This window comes from Lepus europaeus, chromosome 9, assembly GCF_033115175.1.
Source record: "Lepus europaeus isolate LE1 chromosome 9, mLepTim1.pri, whole genome shotgun sequence".
Classification (NCBI taxonomy): Eukaryota; Metazoa; Chordata; class Mammalia; order Lagomorpha; family Leporidae; genus Lepus; species Lepus europaeus.
This window is the reverse complement of record NC_084835.1, coordinates 57,632,746-57,658,913: the sequence shown is the minus strand read 5'-3', so window position 1 is coordinate 57,658,913 and position 26,168 is coordinate 57,632,746. Positions and strand designations below refer to the sequence as shown.

At 40.1% G+C, this 26,168-nt stretch overlaps 1 protein-coding gene across 3 annotated transcripts in view; it reads right to left on the bottom strand.

Moving 5' to 3' along the window:
* The window catches only part of PIEZO2 (piezo type mechanosensitive ion channel component 2), a 460,107-nt gene that overhangs the window by 275,054 nt on the left and 158,885 nt on the right, over positions 1–26,168 (bottom strand). For all 3 annotated transcript variants that reach the window (XM_062201352.1, XM_062201350.1, XM_062201351.1), the window contains exon 3: positions 22,988–23,113. In XM_062201352.1, the coding sequence (XP_062057336.1) occupies positions 22,988–23,113 (126 nt within the window). The remainder of the gene's footprint in view (positions 1–22,987; positions 23,114–26,168) is intronic.

Below are 26,168 nucleotides of genomic sequence, written 5' to 3'. Positions count from 1 at the left end.
TGAAGTCTGAGCTTGATCTTACAGGGGGATTGCTGCTTTCCCTCTTTTTATTAAAGTTATAAAATCCTAAAAATGCCAAACCAATATAGCATGTACTTTAAACATTAACACTGGTTTGCATCAACAAAATATAGCTCATTTAAATATAGCTTCAAAGTACTGTCATTATGATAGCAAGGAACAACACTTCTTGTATGCTTAATTTCTAAGATCTTTTCCAAGAAGCAATTGCAGCCAATCACTACTACAGAAATAGGAATTCTGTAGTCTAAAAGCTATTGTTTTTATTCACCTTATGATCTTTGTCCAAATGCTAAAAAGCATTAACAACATCAAAAGAGTCATTTTTAGATATAGCACATTATAACACCTTAGGTGACATTGAGAATCTATGCAGTAACAGTAATTACATTGCTATTGCCTCAAAATTTTTCTTATAGTGAGCACCTATTTTTACTTGATTGATTTTTATTGATCAACTGTGTGTTGCAGTTTTTTTCTGAGCTAATCAGTCAGACTAGAAAAAGTTCCCTACCCTAGTTTAGAATTATATTCTAGATTTTCTCAAAACTATTATTAAGTGAGCGTAGGCTAATGTCCTAGTGCCATCTGGGCAGTCAGTTCTCTGACCTTGGAAAATTCACAGAATGGCTGAGTCTCTCATTCCTTGTTCTTGAACTGGAGTTGTGTTCTGCTTTATCTGTAATGTGGCATTGTAATGTGGCCCAATTTCTGAGGGTATAGAAATCTCAGAATGAGTCATCTTCTATATAACTCATGAGATTCCCATTATAACACCACTTCTTCTTATGTTAACAAAGAATACAGGCAGTCCTATGCTCTACTTCTATGGCTGGGGTCCAACTCTACAAAGAGAATTTGAGTCTAATAGTAAACTATTTCATAATAAGTGATGTAAGGCCATAGTCCTCCAACCTTAAATGTATGAGTTCATGTAACTAGATGGTATTATATCTAAGAGAAAATAAGTTTAAACCACCAAAAATTAGACACGAGGACTTTCTCTCAAAACCATTAATGAAAGAGTCTCCTAGCCAAACATCATCATTTAGAGTGTTGGCTTGCCTTGGAGGATGTGTACACATTCACGTGGATGGCTGCACTCTTAGAGCTACAGGTAAAGTCATCCAGAGATGCCCCCCCTGATTCTTACAGCAGCATTTTGTCCAAGAACCCGAGACGGAAAATGGGTCAGCTATATAAGTAAAACAAGCCTTTTCTATTAAGAGATTGTACAAATCTTCCAAATGTACACAGGATTTGAATTATTTCCAGATGTCCCGCTCAATGGAAGAGTCTCAAAAAGACTGCAAAAGAATGGCAAACCGAGACTAAAGGTGCAGGAAGTAGGATACACAACCTCAGACCTCCTGCCCGCCCATTCTGCATGAATGAATGCAGCTTTGCTTTCTGTTTCCCATACTCCTATACCACAAGTGGCATTTTCTTTCCAGGGTCTCTCATTTTCCCCATAGACCTGTGCATGGACAAACTCAAAGCTTGTGAGCCCAGGACCTGCACACAAGGTTTCATCCAAGCCTTCAGTTTGAGTTTCATCATCAATCATCTTCCAGTCTCTGCAGTTGTGATGATTTCTGCATGGATCACTTCAGGGGTCTTTATTTTCTGTTGCTATGCAGCCAGACTTTTTATTTCATGAAGTTGCCCTACATTTCCACTCTTTTCTTCTACAAGGGTACCTCAAAATTTTGTGGAAGGTAAAATTAAACTTTATTTTCATTTAATAAAATAGAAATCTCGATATACAAGGAGTCTTTCAAATCTCATGGAAAATATATGTTATGCAAAATGTATGCACTGGTTTCCAAAAATTTTTCCACTTAAATAAACTTATCTTTTAACTTTATTTTTTCTCAGAATTTTTTGTAACACTTCAAACTTTCCCCTTTACCAAGAATAAATTACTTTCTCCATAGATAAACATTCAGTAGTCACCTGGAGATACACTACATCTCAATTTTTGGATATGTGATTCTATCCCCGAAGTACATCAGTCGTTCTTTTTTTTAGTTTACTTTATTTACTTGAAAAGTAGAGTGAAAGAGAGAAAGATAGGGAGACACACAGACAGTTTCCATCTACTGGCTCACTCCGCACCTCAAATGGCAGCATGGGAGCCCGGAACCTCTAACTCCATCCAGGCTTACTTGGGCCACCATCCACTGCTTTCCCATTTGCATTAACAGGAAGGCTGAATGGGAAGTGGAGTAGCCAGGGCTGGAACCAATGTTCTGATATGGGATGCCTGCTTCAGAGGTAGCTGCATAACCTGTTGCAGCACCATGCCAAGCTGCACTTAAGTTCTTTAAATGGGAGTGTCAGTTGGGAAGCCTCTTTCCAGCGATGGGATTCTATGAGCCCACATTGGCAATATAAGGGACTACATTTCCCTCAGGGATATAAATTGATAGCTATTTGCTGTAGCAACATTGGAAGCTGCATTCTATCATGAAATGCAAACATTTCTATCATCTTATGAACTCTAAAAGATTATAATTCTCTATGGGGCTGTAAGCATACCCAGAAACATTCTTCCAGTCAATATTAAATAGAAATATCCTTAGAAAGAGTCAGTTGACCATGGGATATCAATAGCTCTTAAGACAGTAGTATTTACTCTCTGGACTAAAAGCAACATTTGTGAATCTCTGCTGAGGTCTAATTGAAAAAGTTCTCCAGATACCTATCAAATTAAAAGTCAAGGTATTGATTGACCAGATGTACAATTCGTGGATATAGTAAAAAATGGTTTTTCACAATCATTGACTACAGTACATAAAAAAAAAAAAGATAAAGTCTAAATTTTTTTTTTTAATTTATCCTGTTTCCCCCAAATAGATGGCAGGGCTTTTTAGTACTGATTTAATTCATGGTATAATAAGAAATAAAAGCCATCTATAAATTAAAGGTAAATTGAGTCTGAAAATATATTGTGTAATATTACCTTAAAGAAGTGGTTCATTTAAGTTATGGTTTAGTTTTGACACAAACACAAAGTTTACGCCTACTCTGAAATGAAGATGGCTGAATACAGCAGAGGTCAATTCAGGTCTCAACTAATCATTGGCATCTTGAAGTCCTCCAAGACCTACATCTTCTGATTGGATTTTGTATTTTCAGATCTATCCAGAATCTTCTCCAAAGAAAACATCAAGTTTCATGATTAAAAGAAATGTGAGAAGGATAAGAAAGCAGGAGACAGAAGAGGAGAAACAGCTGGATTAGAGACAGGCTCGACAAATAACTTGGACACTGATTTTCTGCGAGACCTCAGAGAAGAGTGAGTGAGTGAAGTTTATCTACTGGAATCAAAGGAAGGGCTATTTCATCAATGGTGACAGGAAAAACTCAACAGCCATTTTGAAGAAAGTTCCATTTTTCAGTGTCTATGCAAAATAAACTGGATGAATTAAAGTGTTGCATATATTTTAAATTATAATACAACCAAAAATAAAATATAATACATATCATAAACAAAAAAAACATAACAGCACTGAAACAATAAGAAGAAACAGGAACAAGAAAGAATACTAATGGAAAGGAAAAACCTCAATGTACTAAAAATCATGAACAAAAATAAGTCCCTAAAAATCAATGTTTTGAAACATATTTACAGAGAATTGTCTCAGGAATACAATGAGGAAATTGTTCACAAACACAAATGCAAATAGTAAATGCATTGGAAAATGTCTGCTTTTATTAACAATCATTTTCAAAAGAAGCATTAGATTATTTAAACTTCATTAAATTGGCCAAAATACTTTACTATAAGGATTTATTTTATTTATTTGAAAAGCAGAGGGAAAGAAAGAGAGATTCCATCTGTTGGTTCACTCTCTAAATGGCCACATGGCTGAGGCTTGGCCAGGACAAAGCTAGGAGACTGGGGATCCATCCAGGTCTCTCGCAGAGGCCCAAGCACTTGAATCCACCTCTGTGGCCTTTCCAGGCACATGAGTTGGGGAACTGCACCAGAAGTAGAACAGCTGGGACTTGACTGGCACTGCGACATGGGATGCAGGCACTACAAGCAGTGGCTTAACCCTCTGCAGCACAATGCCAATTCAATCCAAAATATTTTACTCAACTGCTGATGAGATTTCAATGAATATGGTGCAGTTCTTTTTTTAAAAACTTTTATTTAATGAATATAAATTTCCAAAGTATAGCTTATGGATTACAATGGCTTCCCCCCCCCATAACTTCCCTCCCACCCGCAACCCTCCCCTTTCCCGCTCCCTCTCCCCTTCCATTCACATCAAGATTCATTTTCAATTCTCTTTATATACAGAAGATCAGTTTAGTATATATTAAGTAAAGATTTCAACAGTTTGCCCTCACATAGCAACACCAGGTGAAAAATACTGATGGAGTACTAGTTATAGCATTAAATCACAATTAAATCACATTAAGGATAGAGATCCTACATGATATTTTTTTAAGAATTGATTAATTTTCTGTGCAATTTCCAATTAACACCAAGTTTTTTTTTTCATTTTCAATTATATTTATATATAGAAGATCGATTCAGTATATACTAAGTAAAGATTTCATCAGTTTGCACCCACACAGAAACACAAGGTGTAAAAACTGTTTCAGTACTAGTTATAGCATTACTTCACATTGGACAACACATTAAGGACAGATCCCACATGAGACGAAAGTACACAGTGACTCCTGTTGTTGATTTAACAATTTGACACTCTTGTTTATGGCATCAGTAATCTCCCTAGGCTCTAGTCATGAGTTTCCAAGGCTATGGAAGCCTTTAGGGTTCACCAACTTCGATCTTATTCTGACAGGGTCATAGTCAAAGTGGAAGTTATCTCCTCCCTTCAGAGAAAGGTACCTTCTTCTTTGATGGCCCCGTTCTTTCCACTGGGATCTCACTCACAGAGATCTTTCATTTAGGTCTTCTTCTTCTTCTTCTTCTTCTTTTTTTTTGTTTTTTTTTTTTTTTTTTTTTTTTTGTTTGCCAGAGTGTCTTGGCTTTCCAGCCTACAATAATCTCATGGGCTCTTCAGCCAGATCCGAATGCCTTAAGGGCTGATTCTGAGGCCAGAGTGTTATTTAGGACATCTGCTATTCTATGAGTCTGCTGGGTATCCCACTTCCCATGTTGGATCGTTCTCTCCCTTTTTGGTTCTATCAGTTAGTATTAGCAGACACTAGTCTTGTTTGTGTGATCCCTTTGACTCTTAGACCTATCAGTGTGATCAGTTGTGAACTGAAGATGATCACTTGGACTAGTGAGATGGCATTGGTACATGCCACCTTGATGGGATTGTATTGGAATCCCCTGGCATGTTTCTAACTCCACCATTTGGGTCAAGTCCGATTGAGCATGTCCCAAATTGTACATCTCCTCTCTCTCTTTTTTCCACTCTTATATTTAACAGGGATCACTTTTCAGTTAAAATTTAAACACCTAAGAATAATTGTGTGTTAATTACAGAGTTCAACCACTAGTACTAGAACAAAAAAATACTAAAATGGATAAAGATTTACATTGCACATCAACAGCCAGGACAAGGGCTGCTCAAGTCACTGTTTCTCATAGTGCCCATTTCACTTCAATAGGTTTCCTCTTTGGTGCTCAGTTATTTGTTGTCGATCAGGGAAAACAAATGATATTTGTCTCTTTGGGACTGGCTTAATTCACTCAGCATGATGTTTTCCAGATTCCTCCATCTTGTTGCAAATGACCAGATTTCATTGTTTTTGACTGCTGTATAGTATTCTATAGAGTACATGTCCCATAATTTCTTTATCCAGTCTACTGTTGATGGGCATTTGGGTTGGTTCCAGGTCTTAGCTATTGTGAATTGAGCTGCAATAAACATTAATGTGCAGATGGCTTTTTTGTTTGCCAATTTAATTTCCTTTTGGTAAATTCCAAGGAGTGGGATGGCTGGGTTGTATGGTAGGGTTATATTCAGGTTTCTGAGGAATCTCCAGACTGACTTCCATAGTGGCTTTAGCAGTTTGCATTCCCACCAACAGTGGGTTAGTGTCCCTTTTTCCCCACATCCTCTCCAGCATCTGTTGGTAGATTTCTGAATGTGAGCCATTCTAACTTGGATGAGGTGAAACCTCATTGTGGTTTTGATTTGCATTTCCCTGATTGCTAGTGATCTTGAACATTTTTTCATGTGTCTGTTGGCCATTTGGATTTCCTCTTTCGAAAAATGTCTATTGAGGTCCTTGGCCCATTTCTTAAGTGGGTTGTTTGTTTTGATGTTGTGGAGTTTCTTGATTTCTTTGTAGATTTTGGTTATCAACCCTTTATCTGTAGCATAGTTTGCAAATATTTTTTTCCCATTCTGTCGGTTGCCTCTTCACTTTCCTGACTGTTTCTTTTGAAGTACAGAAACTTCTCAATTTGATTCAATCCCAATAGTTTGGCTTTGACTGACTGTGCTTCTGGGGTATTTTCCAAGAAGTCTTTGCCAGTACCTATATCTTGCAGGGTTTCTCCAATGCTCTCTAATAATTTGATGGTGTCAGGTCGTAGATTTAAGTCTTTAATCCATGTTGAGTGAATTTTTGTGTAAGGTGAAAAGTAGGGATCTTGCTTCATGATTCTGCACGTGGAAATCCAGTTTTCCCAGTACCATTTATTAAATAGACTGTCCTTACTCCAGGGATTGGTTTTGGATCCTTGATCAAATATAAGTTGGCTGTAGATGTTTGGATTGATTTCTGGTGTTTCTCTTCTGATCCATTGGTCTATCCATCTGTTTCTGTACCAGTACCATGCTGTTTTGATAACTACTGCCCTGTAGTATGTCCTGAAATCTGGTATTGTGATGCCTCTGGCTTTGTTTTTGTTGTACAAGATTGCTTTAGTTATTCGAGGTCTCCTGTGTCTCCATATGAATTTCAGCATCATTTTTTCCAGATCTGAGAAGAAGGTCTTTGGTATTTTGATTGGTATCGCATTGAATCTGTATATTGCTTTTGGGAGAATGGACATTTTGATGATATTGATTCTTCTAATCCATGAGCATGGAAGATTTTTCCATTTTTTGGTATCCTCTTCTATTTCTTTCTTTAAGGTTTTATAATTTTCATTGTAGAGATCTTTAATGTCCTTGGTTAAGTTTATTCCAAGGTATTTGATTGTTTTTGTAGCTATTGTGAATGAGATTGATCTTAGAAGTTCTTCCTCTGTTGTGGCATTGCCTGTGTATACAAAGGCTGTTGATTTTTGTGCATTGATTTTATATCCTGCTACTTTACAAACTCTTCTATGAGTTCCAATAGTCTCTTAGTAGAGTTCTTTGGATCCCCTAAATGAAGAATCATATCATCGGTGCAGTTCTTTTCTTTTTTTCCCTTTAATTGAAATGAAAATCACATACCATGCAATCATCTGAAAGTGAACAATTTACTCTGCTCACTATCTATGCAACCACATCTAATTGGTTCCAGAAAAACATTGCATGCTCGTTAAAAAAATCACTTGCATCCCACACTACATTCAGCCCCTGGTAACCACAAATCTGCTTTTGTCCTCTGTGGATTTGCGTATTCTGGATTCTTCACCTAAATGGAATCATACAATATGTGTATTTTTGTGCCTGGTTTCTTCACTGAGTATGATGGTTTTAAGGCTCACTTATGTTACAACATTTATCAGTACTTCATTTTCATTGCCAAATAATATTCCATTGTATGGATACAGTATATCACATTTTGTTAATCCCTTCATCCTTTGATAGATGTTTGGGTTGTTTCCAACTTTTGGCTTCTAGGAATACTGCTACTATGAGCATTTGTGGGACAAATATATGAACACCTGTTTTCAATTCTTTTGGGTAAACACCTGGGAATAGAATTGTTACACCATATGGCAATTCTATGTCTAATTTTTTGAAGAATCACCAAACTATATTCCACAGTGAGCTGCATTGTTTTCATTTCCACTAGCACTTCCATTTTCCCTACATTGTCATCAACACTTGTTACAGTCTTTTATTAAAATTACTGCCATCTTGATGAGTATGAGGATGTATGTCATACATATGTTTTGATTTGTGTGTCCATAATAACTAATGATGTTAGATATTTTTATGTGTGTGTTGTCATTTGGATACTGGGGTGAGGCTGAGAGTAAGGACTGCTCTGAGGCTTCAAGGGTTACCCAAGGCTTTGTAGATTATGTACGATATATATGTATGTGTCCATCTATCTCGCTCTCTATCTCTATCATCTATCTATTTTTGCTGGTGGCATCCTAAGAGGTACATACATGTCGATAAGTAGTATGTAAGAAGAATGAAAATAATATTCAAGTTCTCTGACTTCATAAATCCATTCTTGGAATTTATTGTAAGGAAGCAACCAAGAGATGTGTGCATGAAGATGTTCACAATATTGAAGAGCAAAAACCAAAGCTGCCCAAGAAATGATTTGAAATATTCTCATCTATCACCATGAAGGAAGCTTGTGTCAGAGAGTAAATATTTCCAAAGAGCATACAGACACGTGGAAACATAACATATGTGATCGAGAGTTCTGGTTTTCACCCAGGTGACCCAGCTTTGATGCCATTCACAGAGACACAGATTCAAGAGAAAACAAGCAGGGATCCCAAATCTGTTCATTGGCATACACCAAATACCAAACAATATCTGATATATAACACATTCCCAATATACATTTGGTGAATAAATATAATGCAAATCAGAAAGAAAATCAAAATGTACATGACATGAAATGTGAGCAAGAACAAAAATAGCCAATCAGGTCTCTCATTGACATGTGGAATTTAACCCAATCTTTCCTCATCACACTGGAATTCATCATCCTCCATTATGGAGAGAGGCACCAATGTTCCCCAGACCCTCAAGTCGGAGCAGGGAGGCATCCTTAAAGGTCTCTGAAGACCTTTCTCTTTACCCCCTTCCCTTACGCTGCACCCCTAAACCATTCATTCACTGCCTTTGCTCCTCTCCTGCAGCACTACCACCTGAGCTAAAGCCACCACTGCCTTCTGTAGGGACTTCTGCTACAGACCACAAGACGGTTTTGTGCATTAGCCTTCTCCACATTCCCACAATTTTCTATACCAATGGCCAGGCTGCATTGCTCTAAAGCACAAATATTAACGTTTCTCTCCCTGTGTAAAGTTCTCCAAGTATTCCCACTGCTGGAGAGATCAACCCTTATCTCTTGACATGGTTCACATTACGGAGAGCAGATTAAATCCTCTTGGAAGCTTTCACGAAATGCTAGTGCCCATGCTTTATTCCAGAGGTTCTGTTTCAATTGATTCGACATGGGTATTCTAAAATGCATCATTCTTCCCTGTGAATCACCCGTGCAACCAGAATTAGAACCCATAGACTGCATGGTGCTTGTACTCCGGCTCCTACTTAACTTGTGTCACCTTGGTTACTGCCAACTTCTCATTCTTTGCAACAGCCATCCTGGATTTCTCCTCCCAATAATTCGGCTGTGCTGTGACCTCTCTCACTTTGCCCTCAGTGGGGAACATTTTTCCTACTCTCTTTAGCAAGAAACATATACTCATCCTTTTCGCTTTTGCTTCATTCAGCCTCACTTCCTCCAGGTGGTCTTCCTTTTTGGACTAAAGTGGATACTGAGGCAGATGTGTGGCATAGAGGTTAAGATGCCACTTGGGACTCTTGCATCCATCTGAGAGTGCCTGGATTGAGTTCTGTTTCTGCTTTGATTCCAGCTTCCTGCTAATGCACACCCTGGGAGGCAGCAGGTGATGTCACAAGTAATTGGGTTCCTGGCACTACATCAGAGAACTGGATTGAGATCCTGACTCCTAGCTTTGTCCTAGCTTAGCCCTGGCTGTTGTGGGAATTTGGGGGAGTAAAATCAGCAGATGGAAAATCTCTGTCTTTTTGTCTATCTCTCCCTCTCTCTAAGATATCCAAAGAAAGAAAATAAAAATGAAAATGAAGTGGGTACTTCCTACGTTTATTTCCAAAGTTCACTCTGCATCCCCAAAGCAGTACTATACTAAACTATTATTGCTGTTCATTTATTTGGCTCCTTCAGCTTTCCATCAGGAGGCTGGAGAATTCCTGAGGGCGAGGCCTGTGACATCTATTGGCCATTGTATATGAAACACCTAACGGTGAATATACACAGCAGGTACTTAATAAATAGTTATCAAATAAATTAATAGTTAATCAGATTGTGAAATTATGGATAAGCTGAATTATTTAGAATGCATTATATTGTTTAAAAAGTGTTTGATTAACATGTTTCACTGGTCCACATTTGGAATACAGTGCAATATTTCAACACAGGTGCACAGCAGGAAGTGATCAAATCATGTAATGAGCATCTCCACCTCCCTGTCCTTCCTCCATGCTTGAACCAATCAGTTCCTCTAGTTTTTTACATAGCATATCATGTGTTCTTGTGATCTATAGTCATCCCAGGCCATGGAACACTAGCATCCATTACTTCTATCTCACTGAGTAAAACTAATTTTCTTTGTGGTTGTATGGAATTCACTTTTTGGAAAAACTTCCTCCAAAGTAACAATGATGATTATTATTATATGATTATTGTTTTTGCAACTGGAATATCATTCATTTACATGCTTTTCATGAGGAAAATATATTTTTTGAGAAATATCTGCACCCTATTGTGAAAATTAAAAAGATGAAAAAATAAGTGTAGTGTATTGTGATTACATTGATGGAGTTTGTGCTTTGGTTTTTATTATAACCCATTGGTGGCCATGAAGGTGCAAACAACCATAGGAGAATTGATGGACTTCAGCTATCAAACCCCACTCCACTGCATTGCTTCTTTTATTTTTTTAAGATTTATTTATTTATTTGAAAGGTAGAGTTAGAGAGAGGTAGAGGCAGAGAGAAAGAGAGAGAAGTCTTCCATCCATAGGCCAGAGCTGGGCAATCTGAAACAGAAGCCAGAAGCTTCTTTCGGGTCTCTTACACAGGTACAGGGCCCAAGGATTTGGGCCATCTTCTGTTGCTTTCCCAGGCCATAGCAGAGAGCTGGATCAGAAGTGAAGCAGCTGGGACTTGAACCGGCGCCCATATGGGATGCCAGCACTTCAGGTGGTGGCTTTACTGTCTATGCCACAGCACCAGCCCAACTGCACTGCTTCTTATTAAGTTTTTAGGCTCTTGAGAATGACTGTCCATTTGAAAATCAGAGATTCTATCTTAGATAACAATTCAAGGTAAAAACAACAGAATATCTGACACAATAATTATCAATAGCAGGATATACATCTACAAAGCAAATACTTTACTTTTTGAGAAAATAAATAGTAAATAAAAATATAAGATATCTGTCTATAAATATATGGTGATACTTATAGTAGAATCATTTTTAAAAATATTAATTTTATTTATTTGGAATGCAGAGATATAGAGAGAAGGAGAGAGAAAAAGAGAGAGGAGAGAATCTTCCAACCACCCCCAAATGGCCACAATAGCCAGGACTGGGCCAGAATGAAGCCAGTATCCAGGAGCTTCCTCTGGGTCTACCATGTGGGTGCAGGGGCCCAAGCACTTGGACCATTTTCCTCTGCTTTCCCAGGCAAATTAGCTGGGAGCTGGACCAAAAGTAGAGCAGCCGGGACTCTAACTGGCACCCATATGGGCTGTTTGCACTACAGCTAGAGGCTCAACCTTCCACACCACAGTGCCAGCCCTGACAGTAATTATTAATCTTTAATAATAGCATTCTATGGATGTCATTATTCTGCATCAGAAGTAACAAAGGAGACATTTAAATGTCTCTCAAAACGCTGTAAGATATGAATTGTACTAGCAGGTTTTGTATCAGTCTTCTAGGTCCTTGAGCATATATATTTTAAACATTCATAATTAAGAGGAGTTGTCTGAACTCAAACTTCTGTTTATAGGGATAAAATGGTTCTTACTGACGAAACCACACACCTAATCCCCCAAATGCACACCAGTTTTGTAAGTGAAGAACAACCACACTTGTGTCACACAGTTGTTATTTTTGAAATGCCAAGGCTATGCTTGGCCCAATCACGCTGCTTCCATTGCACCCTTGAAACGTCCTTCCATCTTACCGTAAACGTGAAAACACACAGTTATAGCTTTATGATGTCGGTCTCTAATTTTGAGGTTGAGTTCACTTACTTTAGTGCTTTTATTGTAAATAATTTACACCAGAAATGCTGCATCATGAAACTGAGGTCGGGAAATTGTTATTTAAGCAAACAAAATCAATCCCACATCATCTCAGACTTCCTGCCCTGTGAGGCTTGGTGGGCCTGGGCTAGGAGCTGGTGAAGGTGAAGAAGACGTGGCAGTGGCTCCCTTGGGGTCTCCTCCTCCAATTATTATCTCAGCCTCTGCACCGCCCTTCTCTTTCCCTCCCTTGCTGCATCAAATTCCAGATTTTTCCTTTTTATTTGTTACCCCTCATTTCTCCAAAACCAAATGGAAATCTAGCTTCCCTTTGGCAAAGAGTGTAAATGCCGAGGAACTTTATTTGATAGATCATGGTAACAGGGAATAAAATATGCAATTCTCACATTTGGTCCCAAATGAAAACAGGAAAAATGGCAACAATGATCAGAGCTTTGCGCACAAGTGGAGGGCAAACTAGTGGGGACAGAGCTGCTGGCAGGAGGGGACATTGGTACACTTCAGCCGTTTTCATCAATGGCTCAGATATGAGCCCAGGTGGTGAGAACTCCACTGGAAATTGATTGAAAAACAAAGCAATGGAGTCACCAAATTTCAGCTTTCTCACACTTTTGTTTCCATTTTTTGGCATCTATTAATTCATTTTTCAAATGCTTAGTAGGCAGTGTACCGTATCTATCAGTCACTGGAGCAAGTGCTCAGGTTATCAGGAGTAAAGCATTCTAATCCTCAATTTTATCATGATTGAATGGGAGAACACAGAACATCAGTGATGGCAATTCGGCATAACATGTACTGTGACAGATGCTTGCTGCATTAGGGGAGCTCGAAGGCACCCGACCCATCTGCCTGAGGGGGTAGGTGGGAACTTTGGTCAAGTTTCTTGGAGGAAGTGGCCAATTTTGAAGGATGGGCCCAGTTAAGGGGTATAAGAAAGAAGTGTGGGTAAGAACCTCCCTCCCAGGAGACTACCATAGGCCAATGTGTAGAAGGGAATTAGAAAGTGTGTTTGAAGTGGCAGTGGAAGGTAACAGATAAGGACCACAGAGTAGGAAGAAGGACAGCAAGCCTTGTGTCATTTCATAAGCCCAGTCTCCTCCATGTACAGGGCTGTGCAGGGCCCAGCTCCCAAGACCAGTCCCATGCTATATCCCTATCACTCTCTTTAAAAAAAGAATTAGAAGGTCTATTCACAGCTTAATTTTCTTCTGCTGCTACTCAGACTCTTTATTTGCAAATGAATAAACCACTGAGGATTTTAAAGGACTCTGAATTGAAATATTACAAAGAAAATACACCTTGCACATAGTAGGTAATAAACACTGAAGATATTATCATTGATAATCTAGAGCAACATTTAGAACAACAAAAAATATGACATTCACAGGGGAGGGTGTTTGGCACAGTAGGTGAGATGCTATTTAGGATACCTACATCCCCTGGAGTCAAGTCATGGCTCCCTTTCAGAGTCCAGCTTCCTGCTGAAGCACACCCTAAGGGAGACCTGAACTGAGTTTGCAGTTTCTGGTTTGGCCTGGCCTTGCCCTGGCTGCTGTAGATATTTGAGGAAGGAGCTGGCAGGTGGAAAATCTTTTAAATAAATGTAAGAACACACACACATCCACAAACGCATGAAATTCAGTGTGTGACATGGTGAGGCAAAAGCAAGAGGAAGCCCAGGTCTGTCAGTCTGTTTGGCCTGTGCCAGAACTCCCAAAATGTTGCCCTGTTTAGGGCTGGGATGAAGATGACAAAGGTAGGGAGAGAGAGGTTCTGCACTGAGGCAGAACCCAAACCCCAGTCAAACATGGAGACATATCTGCTCTCAGAGCAACACAAATAAGATTCCACAGAAGCTGATCTGAGGTTTTAGGTAAGAGAAGATCTACTGAGTTATCAGGATGATCTTAGTTGGTGGGAATAAGAGCAGTCAACAGAGCAAGAGAAGTTGCAGCCACTCAGTCTTTGGCGGCAATCAGGTTCCAGCTACCACACCTGTCTACACACCCAGTCAACCAGGATGGGCAGCGTGGGTAATGGATGAAGAACTCAAGATGTTTCTAAAAAACACTTTAGTGTGACATCGCAGCTGTCTTCCAAATACTTGAAAGTCTGTTGTGTAGAGTAGGATTAGACTCTCCTCTGTAGCTCTGGGAACAGCCCCAGGATGCAGGACTAAGGGGCTCACCTTTTAGGGAAATAGATTTCAGCACACCAACAGGGATCCAGTATATTCTTGTCCATGTGTTGACTGACATACATATTTAGAAAAAAACGTCTGCCACATTCTCAACCTTTAAAAGTGCAGAGTCAAACCAACTGCAGACCAAAACACTTTGGCTGTTAGCACAATGAGGCAGGCTTATGGCAGGGCTCACCCAAAGGCAGCAGAGAAGTGGGCTCCAGGAGAGTTAGGGACATGAGTCCCTTACAGAAAGCATGCATCCCACTCCTTAGTCCTGCAGTCCCTGGAATGTCCCTGGCCCTCACTCTTAGGAGTGACGATGTTTTTAAAGTCCAAGAGCCTTTACCAAGTGAGGCACATTAAGTCACCTCTAAACATTAACCTACAACTAGAGTTAATACTATCAGATTAGCTGTCTTTTACCTACCGCAGGCTCCAACATCTATGTGTCCTAATCTTACCTATTCCTCAGCACCTAACTAATCAAAGTTCAACTTCTCCATGAAAGTTTCCCAGCAAACAAACAGAATGCATTGGAAAGAATATGGACTGTGATGGCCAAGAGACCCAGATTCGGATGTTGACTCGGCCTCTAACTATCTGAGATACTTCCTGCCTCTGGGCTTCACTTTCCCACTAGTAATATGAGAAAGAAGTCACCACCTTTTAAGAGAAATAGTAAGGGTTAGGTGAGATAATATGGGCAAACTGAGAGATTATTTGACACTAAAAGTGAGTTTCATCTCCTCCTAACATTTACATCCTTTCATCATTCTAAAATTCTATAACTCAGAAAAGGTAGTAAATAATGAATAATCCACTTAGTCTATGGTTCTTTGTGCTAGGGTGTATGGGTAGATTACCAGCTCTCAGGGAATGAAGAATATGAGGAAATGAGTGGAGAGCTATGAAGGACTTGGAGTCCAGGCCAGACCAACACCACAGCAATGAGCTGGTGGAGTGAGATCTCCCAGGAGCAGAGAAGTTAAGTTCAGGAAAGAGGACCTGCATCTCCAAAGAGGCACATTCTTGATACCACCTTCCAAACAGTGCCATTTGGCCCTATTATCTGAGATCCCAAACACAAGGCATAAAGTAAATCTAAATCCAAATCCACATAAAACAGAATTGGCAAGAAACCAGGATGACAATTTTCCACAGAGAGTTAATTCATCGGCACCATGTAAATTTTACAATTTGTAAATTTCATCCACATGATCGTGTATTTGGTTCTGATCAGTTTCTACTTCCCTGTGGTTATATGTGACCTTGAGCAAGAAATACGACTTCTCTAATAATAGCAACAACAGCAGCTTCTAATGATGGAGTATTTGCCATAGGCTAGGCACTGTTGGAAAGACATGGCCTGTATTACCCCAACCCTTACAACAACCTGTGTGATGGAGACAGCTCTTTTCATTTTTGCAGTGAGGTAACTGGGGCACAGAGAGAAGGAAGCCGCTCACAGTCACCAATGAACCTAAAAGTCACTCATAGATGGCCGGCACCACTGCTCACTAGGCTAATCCTCCACCTGCAGCGCTGGCACCCCGGGTTCTAGTCCCAGTCGGGGTGCCGGATTCTGTCCCGGTTGCTCCTCTTCCAGTCCAGCTCTCTGCTGTGGGCCGGGGAGGCAGTGGAGGATGGCCCAGGTTCTTGGGCTCTGCACCCGCATGGGAGACCAGGAAGAAGCATTTGGCTCCTGGCTTCGGATCAGCACAGCATGCCAGCCGCAACACGTCAGCCATAGCGGCCACTTGTGGGGTGAACCAACAGAAAAAGGAAGACCTTTCTCTCTGTCTGTCTCTCTCTCACTGTCTAACTCTGCCTGCCAAAAAATAAATAAAGAAAGAAAGAAAGAAAGAAAGAAAGAAAGAGAAAAAAGTCACTCATAGATATATATTAAATACTATAAAAATTCCCACAAAAACATTTCTCATAATAAGATACTCTACCTGACAAGCACAATGAGAACTGACCATCACCATACAACCATTACGCCAAGGCCAATTAAGTTGTTGATGTGGCACTGGTCTGAGAATCTTCTAGCCTGGCGATGCCACCCTCTCCATTCCCTCTCTGACCTGAGTCCAGTGTTTAACAGTGAAAACTGCATATATTCATTATTCTCAGAGCATTGAGTCTGTCCAATATCAGATTACAAGAACATTTCCAGCTATGCTTCCATCCAGAATCTACTGATCGTAAATTTGTCTCCCACTGGAACAGCCTCGCTTACTCTGCGGAACACCAGGCTACATCCAGGTTGGCATGTGCCTAAGTGAGCCAGTGGATGGAAAAGCAATCGGCCTCAGTTACCAGGAGCTGAGGGAAGCAGCACTCACAGCTCATTCCCTCACTGTATACATGTGCCTGAAAGGTGTGTGATGCACGTGCCTGGAGACACCCTTGTTAGGAGAAAATAGACCGTGGTGTCCTGGAGGAGAGTCATGACTTGGTCCAGATTCTTGGTTGTTTGACAGAGGGGGCAAGACCCACTTTCAGGGTGCTCACTCACAGAGAGAAAGCGTCTGTCTGTGGTCCCTAAGTAGGTCACTAAATGGATAGAGCAGCAAAGTGGGAGAGGGAGGGAAGGCTGTGCAGAAGCAAGCTTCTCTCACACGCTGCCTCAACAAGCCTCCTAAGACAGCAGCTGGCACAAAGAAATTTCCCGACACAACTCTTCCAGCAAGGAGGGTGTGCGTTTCCTCTTATTTTATTTTATTTTTTTTTATTTTTGACAGGCAGAGTGGACAGTGAGAGAGAGAGACAGAGAGAAAGGTCTTCTTTTGCCGTTGGTTCACCCTCCAATGGCCGCCGCGGCTGGTTCCTTTTAAGTATTTTGTCTCCCCTTCCATATATCTGTCCCCCACAATACTGTCACAGATAAAAAAAAAAAAAACAAAGAATTCCCATAGGCTCTACAGTTATTTTTATATGAACAGATTCACAAGGTGCCTATGTGAATTTTGTAGCGTACCGTTAATGAACGTGACTAATAGCTATCAAAGCATGGGGTAAGGTCTTTAACTACAGTGTCAGGAGCTGAGTCAGAATTGGCACCAGAGGCCAAGCATACACTTTGTGACCCACTCTGTGCATCACCTCCCAGTCAGTGGAAAGGGACTGTGAACTACCAGCCCATGTCTGTCCCTTGGTCTTCTCATCACACATGGGGATCTCAGTTTAGACATGGGGTAACTCCCTGCAACTGTCCCCGGCAGAGCCTGCTTCCTCACTGTTACAATCCCTACCTCAACGCCATCTGCAATAGGAGCACTGTGCTCACCCAAGAAAAAGATGCCCCCTCAGAGAAGAAAGACTACAGAAGGGCACAGCCCTGTACCAGCAAGACTTGGCCAGAGTAGCCTCTTCCTGCCAATGAATGACCCTATTGTCCCCAGCAGAGTCAAGCCAGGAGATGGAAGCTCCCACTCACTCCTCCACTGCCCTCTCTCCTATACATAGCAGAGCTGTCCAGCTACACAGTGCCACCCACCCAAAAGACCTGTTTAGAAAATAAAATGGGGCAATGCACATGCAACGCACTCCTTAAGAATCCTGGAGCCCAGCTATAACAAGAAAAAAGGAGTGATGAATTGGAAAAAAAAAAAGACTGCAGATCCCTGGGGATCTTAAAACTTGGAGGTACTCGATACCTTGTAGCCATTGTCGCCGGAAAGTTTTTATGTAGTACTGAAAACAAGAGTTTCTTCCCCTCAATGGCATGCTTTAGCACAGCACACAAAACCAGACCGGCCTTGAAATTTCACCAGCATGGCCACATATCTACCATGGAGTCTAACAAACTACTTTTTATATAATCTGTAATGACATAATTGAAACCGGGTTTGCATTTATTTAAGTAGCACAGTTGTGATGGAAGATCAATATTTTAGTAAGCGGCACAACACATGTTTGAGTGAGGCTTACAGAGGTCTCCTCTGCTCCATGGATTCCTGTCTTACTTCTGAGAACCCCGTTTTGGAAATGAAAAGAAGAAAGTGAGAGGGAGAAAGGGGTGGTGTTGAGTTTCAGCTCTGCACAATGGCACCTTTAACAAGTCTGCTAGCTGGTCAAAAACCAAACAGAGTGGTTTGAAAAAGTCTTCACTACTGCCCGTTAATATTCACAGGACTCTGGGGGAAGGAGAACTTTCAATGACTCAATATTTATAAATGCTACTGTTGTCCCCCCAAACACGTGTCTCGGATTCCTGAGAGATGCTGGGAGCTTTTGCTCTAAGGAAGGTGAGGGTAGGAATTCTAAATAGGGAAAGAAGTCATTAGCAAAACAAAATTAAATACATATAAATGAGCACTTGGTGGTCTTGAATTTGAATAGTACTTGCATAAGATTGGTAACCTAATCTGTCTGGTCAATTTCATTTTAATTTGCCAAGGGCTTGATCATAGAGAAAACATCCAAAATGTACAATGCTGATAGGCAGGATGGTTTTTAACTTTTTGTTTGCATTTTGCTATGTCATATCTGTGGCTGCCAAAAAGAGCTTAACTTCAAGTCTGGAATATCAAAATAACTGAGTTTGTGTTTACAGCTCTGATGGTGTAATGACAACTCCAAGTGCTTGAGAAACAATAACATTAGTGAAGGGAAGTCAACGCGAAATTAAAGTCAGTGTTTCCATTACCCACCCTAGCAGTCTTTTCAGGAGTTTATATAATTTGATCATTAAAAAACTGTGCAAGGCTGGAAACCTGGTCTGTGTCAGTCTTGGACTAACCTAGCTTGCAAAGCTCTGAAGTTTGTTTGTCCTTCCTCTTTTATCCTCTTTCAAGAATGTATTTATTTGAACTGCTACACCTGAAATTGAACCCAAAAAATGTGCAACACTGATGAGCCAATGCTATTGCATGTCTTAACAGCATTTCAGAAGAAATTTACGATGTCTGTAACTCACCTTCAAAATGGCCTGTCACCGGAAGTAATCACCTCAAATTTCTTGTTAAACTCAGTCTTTAACCTAATCTCTTCATTGTTTACTTTATCCCAAATATTGGAACTTCAAGCTGGAATGTTAACTTTTGCAGAAATAAACTTCCAACTGGAATTTTGCTTTATAGAAATAAAGCTTACTATTATGACATCTATTCAATTGGCTCTTTGTGGAACAGAGGAGAGCATACAGAAGGTAACATCAAAAAAGAAAAGGGACGGCATTCTATTATATTCTGTCAGATTCGAGTTTCATTGCCATGAAGAGTAATAGTAGAAGACATTTGTGAGTTAAAACATCTCTGATGTCTCATCTCTGACAGACAAGGACCGGATCATGGTATTGAGCAGCCTAAATATATAGGAAGTGGGGTTACGAGGAGCAGACCTAACTCCAGAAGATGGAGCTAGCAAAGAACGATTTGGAAAAGGCATGTTGAGAGGCCAGCTCTGACTGTACAAGGGTGCTTCAAAAAGTTTGTGGAGATGGAATTAAAAGATAAATTTTGATGCAACAATTACAGGGTCCCTCAAAAAGTTCAAGGAAAATGTGTGCTAAGAACAAGCTATGCATGCATTTCCAAATTTCTTGCACCAAAATAAACTTATCTTTAGCAGGAAGCTGGAATCAGGAGCTGTGACCAGGACTCAAAACCAAGTGCTCTGATAGGGGATACAGGCATCTCAACCAGCATCGTAACTATTAGAGTCAATTTCCTCCCCTTCATGGACTTTTTGAAGTACCCTCCTACCTACAGTGGCTTCCTCCCTTCACCACTGGAAAATACAGTCTTCCTCTTATCAACTCAGGTCCTATATGAAATATCTAGGAAGTTTGGATCCTTGTCTGGGAAAGGTGGAACCAAAGTAAGAACACATGTGTGTGTGTGTGTGTGAGTGCTCGCATGTGCACCTGTGTATATCTTACAAAGAGAACATACAAACACATTCACACACATGGAGAAGGGAATGTTATAGTATTTCATATTAATTTCTTATTTTGGTCTTTGTAGAACTGTGGGAAATCATCATTTGAAAGAAATTAGAAATTGCTGGGCTTCCCTGAGACAGGAGGTTAATTTTCCCTCTTAAGCCAGTCATTCTCCAGTGCACTCTCCCGCGCTACTCAGCAGCCTGAAATTATTTTAGGGAGCAAACATGATACATGTTTACAAATTCAAGTTTTTAAAATCTGGTAAATTGTAATGTATCCTGTGTTGAATTACTTCCAGTGATGGAGAACTTGTTATTCTTGAAAAAGCCTTTTATTTGGACAATATTTGAGGCTATAAAAATCCTCCCATGTGATTCCCGGAGTACCTTTCTCAGAAATAGCCAAAAAAGATTTTTGGTTAAGAAGCACCATAAAATATTGCTTCTGACATTTCTACTAAGTTCCAAAATATTTGAATCTGGAAAAATACCACAATACTCTTTGTTATCACTATAATAACTAAACATTACATAAACATGGTGCTTTTTCAATATTTTATTAATGGCATCACATTTGATTTTCAGCAAACATTAAATTCACATCTTAAAAACTGAATACTATTCAGTCATGAAAAGGAATGAATTACTTGTGTATGCTACAGCATGGATTGACTTTGAAAACATTATGCTAAGTAAAAGAAGACAGAAACAAAGAGGCCACAGATTGTGTAACTCCATTTAGATAAAATGTCTGGAATAGGTAAACTTAATAGAGACAGAAAGGAAGTGGTGGCTGCCTAGGGATGGCTGGGAAGGAAATGAGGAATGACTGTTCATGTATCCAGAATTTCTTTTGGGGGTGATGCCAAGTCTTTTGGAATCAGATAGTGGTTGCACAATCTTTTAGCCATATTAACCATTGAATTGTATACTTTAAATGAGTGAGTTTTATGAGATGAGAATGGTAGAAAAATTTTAAAAACTATACTTTAAACAATAGATCTTTAAAAAGCTCATCTTGGCAAGCATCGTTATCAAAGGAACTCTGAAATCAATTATATGAGTACTAACTCTTGCTCTCTCTATAACTAAAAGTTATGCAATGAGGGGTACTTAATAACTTCGGAATATGAATTTGCTGAAAGAAACTTCCACTATATTTAAGGGAAAACCCTTTAATCCATAGAATATTCAAATCTTTTTTATTGTACTGGCAAGGAGAGATTTATATCATATTACTTGTGCTTGTGCTTATAAACATTCATGAGGGGCTGGTGCTGTGGCGTAGCTGGTAGAGCCACCGCCTGAAGTGCCGGCATCCCATATGGGCGCCGATTCAAGTTCTGGCTGCTCCACTTCTGATCCAGCTCTCTGCTATGGCCTGGGAAAGCAGTGGAAGATGGCCCAAGCCTCTGGGCCCCCACATCATGTGGGAGACCTGAAAGAAGCTCCTGGCTCCTGGCTTCAGATCAGCACATCTCCGGCCGTTGAGGCTAACTGGGGAGTGAACCAGCGGATGGAGACCTCTCTCTCTCTCTCTCTCTCTCTCTCTCTCTCTCTCTCTCTCTTTCTCTCTCTCTTCTTCTCCTTTTCTCTCTCTGTAACTCCGACTTTCAAACAAATAAATAAATCTTTTTAAAAAAATCAGGAAACTTCCAAACCCACAAATGAGTGCTTTAAAGAAAAAAATTGACATGTTAAAATTGTTATTATAGAGTATTTCAAATATCCAAGGGCTTCTTAAGGTTTAACTTAAAACATGTGGATGGAATTCCATCTACTAAAAATGCATGCTTTTTTAAGTGACAATCATACATCTGACCAACACTGAAGCATGATTGACTCAATGGCAGGTTCATTTTGGAAAGATCATACCTAAATAAAGGACCAATATGGATCACAACTTCAAACTACAGTGAACGTGAGGTGTGGCATTTCCTGTGAAATCAATACCTTCCAACTTAAAGAAGAAACTGTGTCACTACATTTTTTGCATAAAGATATAAGAAATTTTACATTATGCTTTGCAATAGGACAGATGCCACTGTTATGTAATTCATACAACACTATTCATCTTTTGGCCTTCCATCATGTTAGAAAGAACATGTGTGTAGGGGTAGGCACGGTGGCACAGCTAATTGAACCACAACTTACAACTCCTCCTCTCATGTGCCTGTACAAGTCCTGACTACTCTGCTAGTGATCCAGCTCCCTGCTAATGCACCTGGGAAGGCAGTGGACAATGGCCCAAGTATTTGGGTTCCTGCCAACGATGTGGGTGACCTGGATGGAGTTCAGAGCTCCCAACTTCAACTGTTGTAAGCATCTGGGGAGTGAGCCAGCAGATGGAAGTTCTCTCTCTTTGATTTCAAATAAATAAATAAATGTTTTTAAACAAGAAATTGTACATGTGTCTTGTGACTAGCCATTCTATAAACTGCAGGGAGTATTTATAAATCTTGATTTTTACATTAAGTCCAATGATAATGTCTTACACAATAAGGGATCCCATGTATTATATATGTTGAAGATTCAGTTATTAACTTGGTTTCATGACTTACTTTTCTTTGTATGTATTTGCACAACATTGGCTTGCAAATTGACCCAGAATCACCATGAATTTTGTAATGTGATCAATGCATACATTTCTATGAGTGTGAGGATACAACAGTTTTGCTATGCATGAACATAATATGAAGAAACAAATCACCATCCTACTCACAATTGTAACCAGGTGCAATGCGGTGCTGAGCTTCAAGGCTGGCCAACGTGATGTGGAAAATGATGTGCAGCAACAGGAAGGAGAGGCTGGTGAGGCACAGAGACTTCAACAACCGTCCTGTGTGTCCTGCAGGATAAAAAGCACAGGGATGTTGAGAGAGCATGACACTGAATCACCCACTTCACTCTTGCACGGATCCACATAGAAAGTGCTTTTGGATAACTTCCTGTGTATACTGACTCACAGGATATGGTGTGTGATCAGTGTTTTCTTAATTATTGATCTACAGCAAAAAGCTTAGTCTCTTTGCCTTGCATTTGTTAAAAATTCACTGTAAAAGAAAGACACTTTTCTACTTATTATAAGACAGGTACAGAAGAACTACAGGAAGGTCCTGGTCCAGAAAAGGTGTCACCAATGTGGGAGGAACAGATAACCCTTCTCTTATAAAAGTGTTTCCAGAAAGTGGAAAAAGAAGCAAAGCTGCGGCTGACATTTGGTCTTGTGGAAGACACCACTTGGGATGCCTGCATCCCACATAGCAGTGTTTGGATTTCAGTTCCAGTTATAGCTCCTGATTCTAGCTTCTTCTGAATGTGGACCCTGGAGAGCAGCAGGTGATGGCTCAAGTAACTGGGTCTTTGCCACCTATGTGGGAGACCTGGATTGAGTTCCCAGCTCCCTACCAGATTTGGAGGGAAATAGTGAATTGGGAGCACTGTATTTCTCTCTCTCTCTTTCTCTCTCTCTCTCTTTATATATATATATATATATATATATATATATATATATATATATATATATGTGTGTGTGTATATATATATATACACACACACACATCTCGCTCTCTATATATATACACATACACATATTGTATATCATCTATCATCATCATCATCTATGTCTCCTTTCTTTTTATCTCTGTATATTCTCAACTTTTATATCATAATCATCTAGAGTTTAACACACAGTGTTGAGTGTGGCTTAACATTAACAAATATAAAGAGGCTTCAGATGGTTCAGGAAAAATGACATTAAAAGATAAAATGTGCTGGTTTGGCTCTGTGGCATAATAGGTTAAGCCTCCGCCTGTGGTGCTGCATCCCATACAGGTTTCGGTTTGTGTTCCGGCTGCTCCTCTGATCCAGCTTCCTGCTGATGGCCTGGGAAAGCAGTAGAAGATGGCCCAAGTCCTTGGGCCCCTGCACCCACATGGGAAACCTGGAAGAAGCTCCAGGCTCTTGGCTTTGGATCTGCCCAGCTCCGGCCGTTGTGGCCATTTGGGGAGTGAACCAATATATGTAAGATCTCTCTGTCTCTACCTCTCTCTGTAACTCTCTTTCAAATAAATTAAATAGATCTTTTTAAAAAAAGACAAAATGTGCATTTCCAATGAACTTTTTGAAGCCCTTTCATCTATAGTTGTAATTCATACATTTTGTGTAGCTCAAAAGAAGTCACCATTAAAATCTGTACCATTTTTATCAGTGGGACAAAGGCAGACCATGAAAACTACGTAACTCCACACCTCCCTCTTTCGGAGACTGTGAGCTCTACCCTCTGGGGTCCTGCCAACTGCTGTGGCAGGGTTGGCTGTCCACACGCCTGCTCTGAACTGAACAGGGTGACCTCGTGCTGTTCAGAACTGCTTTGAGGGCCTCAGATGTGCTGCATACAGGGACCAGGGACAGGGCAGCCCATAACATACCCTCTGGAGAAACATGTAATCACCACGAAGCTGAAGTGTAAAGGTCTAAAACATCATAAATATAATGACAAATCAGTAAAATATATCTATATTATTTCATTCTCAAATGAAATGTTACTATAGGGGAATACTTGACAAATAAAGCCTGCTTGTTTATATAGCACATAATCAAACTTTATTTAACTGATCTTAAGAAAACGTCTCTCTGTTAATACTTCTCTCCAGTGAAAGTAATAAAAGCCATAGCAGGGCTGAGAACAGTTGAAAAGACTATTTCCCCTTGAGTTCTGCTTCCATTTATTTCAAACTTTTTATTGTCTTAAAGGCTAATAAAATTCAGTCTCAACAAGGTGATATTTTTCTAACTTTTGCAACAATCCAGTTTGGGCCTGTAATCAGTTCCTCAAATGAAAACTCACCCTGTTGAGACTGAGTTTCAAGGTTCGGCAACAATGACTACATCACGAACCAGTGCTGTGCTCTCTCTATGGCTGAATTTCACTCCGCTGTGTGGAGGAAGATATGTTCATCCATCCTCCTATTGATGGTCACTGGGTTACAAAAACTTCTTGGCTCCTATGACTAGAGCTGGTATGAACACACAGGCATATGTATTTGTTTGAATGTGTACTTGCAATTATTTTATATATTTATCAAAAAGTAGAGTTGCTGTATCATGGCATTATATGTTGAGTTTTTGAGGAACTGCCAAATTGTTTTCCACAGGACATGTATCATTTTACACTCCTACCAGATGGTCACTGGCTTGTTCCCTCTTCATATGGTCTTTCCCCTGTGCACACACACTGGTGTCTCTTGGGGTATACAAATCTCTTCCACTGTGTAATAAGAATCACATTTCCTCCAGTGTCCAATAACATGTTCTTGCTTTCCAGCTGAGGCCTCACCACAAGACATTGAGCACCAATTCCCACCAGCATTCTCTTCAATGCGGTCAATACTTTTAAAAATGTACCTCCAAATTCGTCCAGCCTGCACCCATTACCCAGTTCTAAAGACACACCCAGGTGTTTGTCACAGCAGCAACACTCCACTTTCCCATACAAAATCTGGATGGACCAGGTTGTGGGGGCTGTCATTACTAACCACTACAGACTGGGTGACTTCAACAACAGAAGTTGTTTTCTCGTGGTTCTGGAGATCAGAAGTCTAAAGTCTTGGCGTGCTTGCTCTCATCTGAGGCCCATCTCCCGGGTTTGGAGATAGCCGCTTTCTGGCTGTGTCCTTCCATATATCTTCCTCTGTGCATGCACTCCCTTGGTGTCTGTTTGCATATCTGAACTTCCTCTTTCTACAAGGACACCAGTTAGATTGGGTCATATTCATCATAAATGCCCTAACTCCAAATAAGTCACATCCTGATGTACCGAGAGTTAAGGTTTCAAAATATGAACCCTGGCGGAACACAATTGAACCTGTAATAGTTAACATCCAGGTCTTTCTGATATTAGG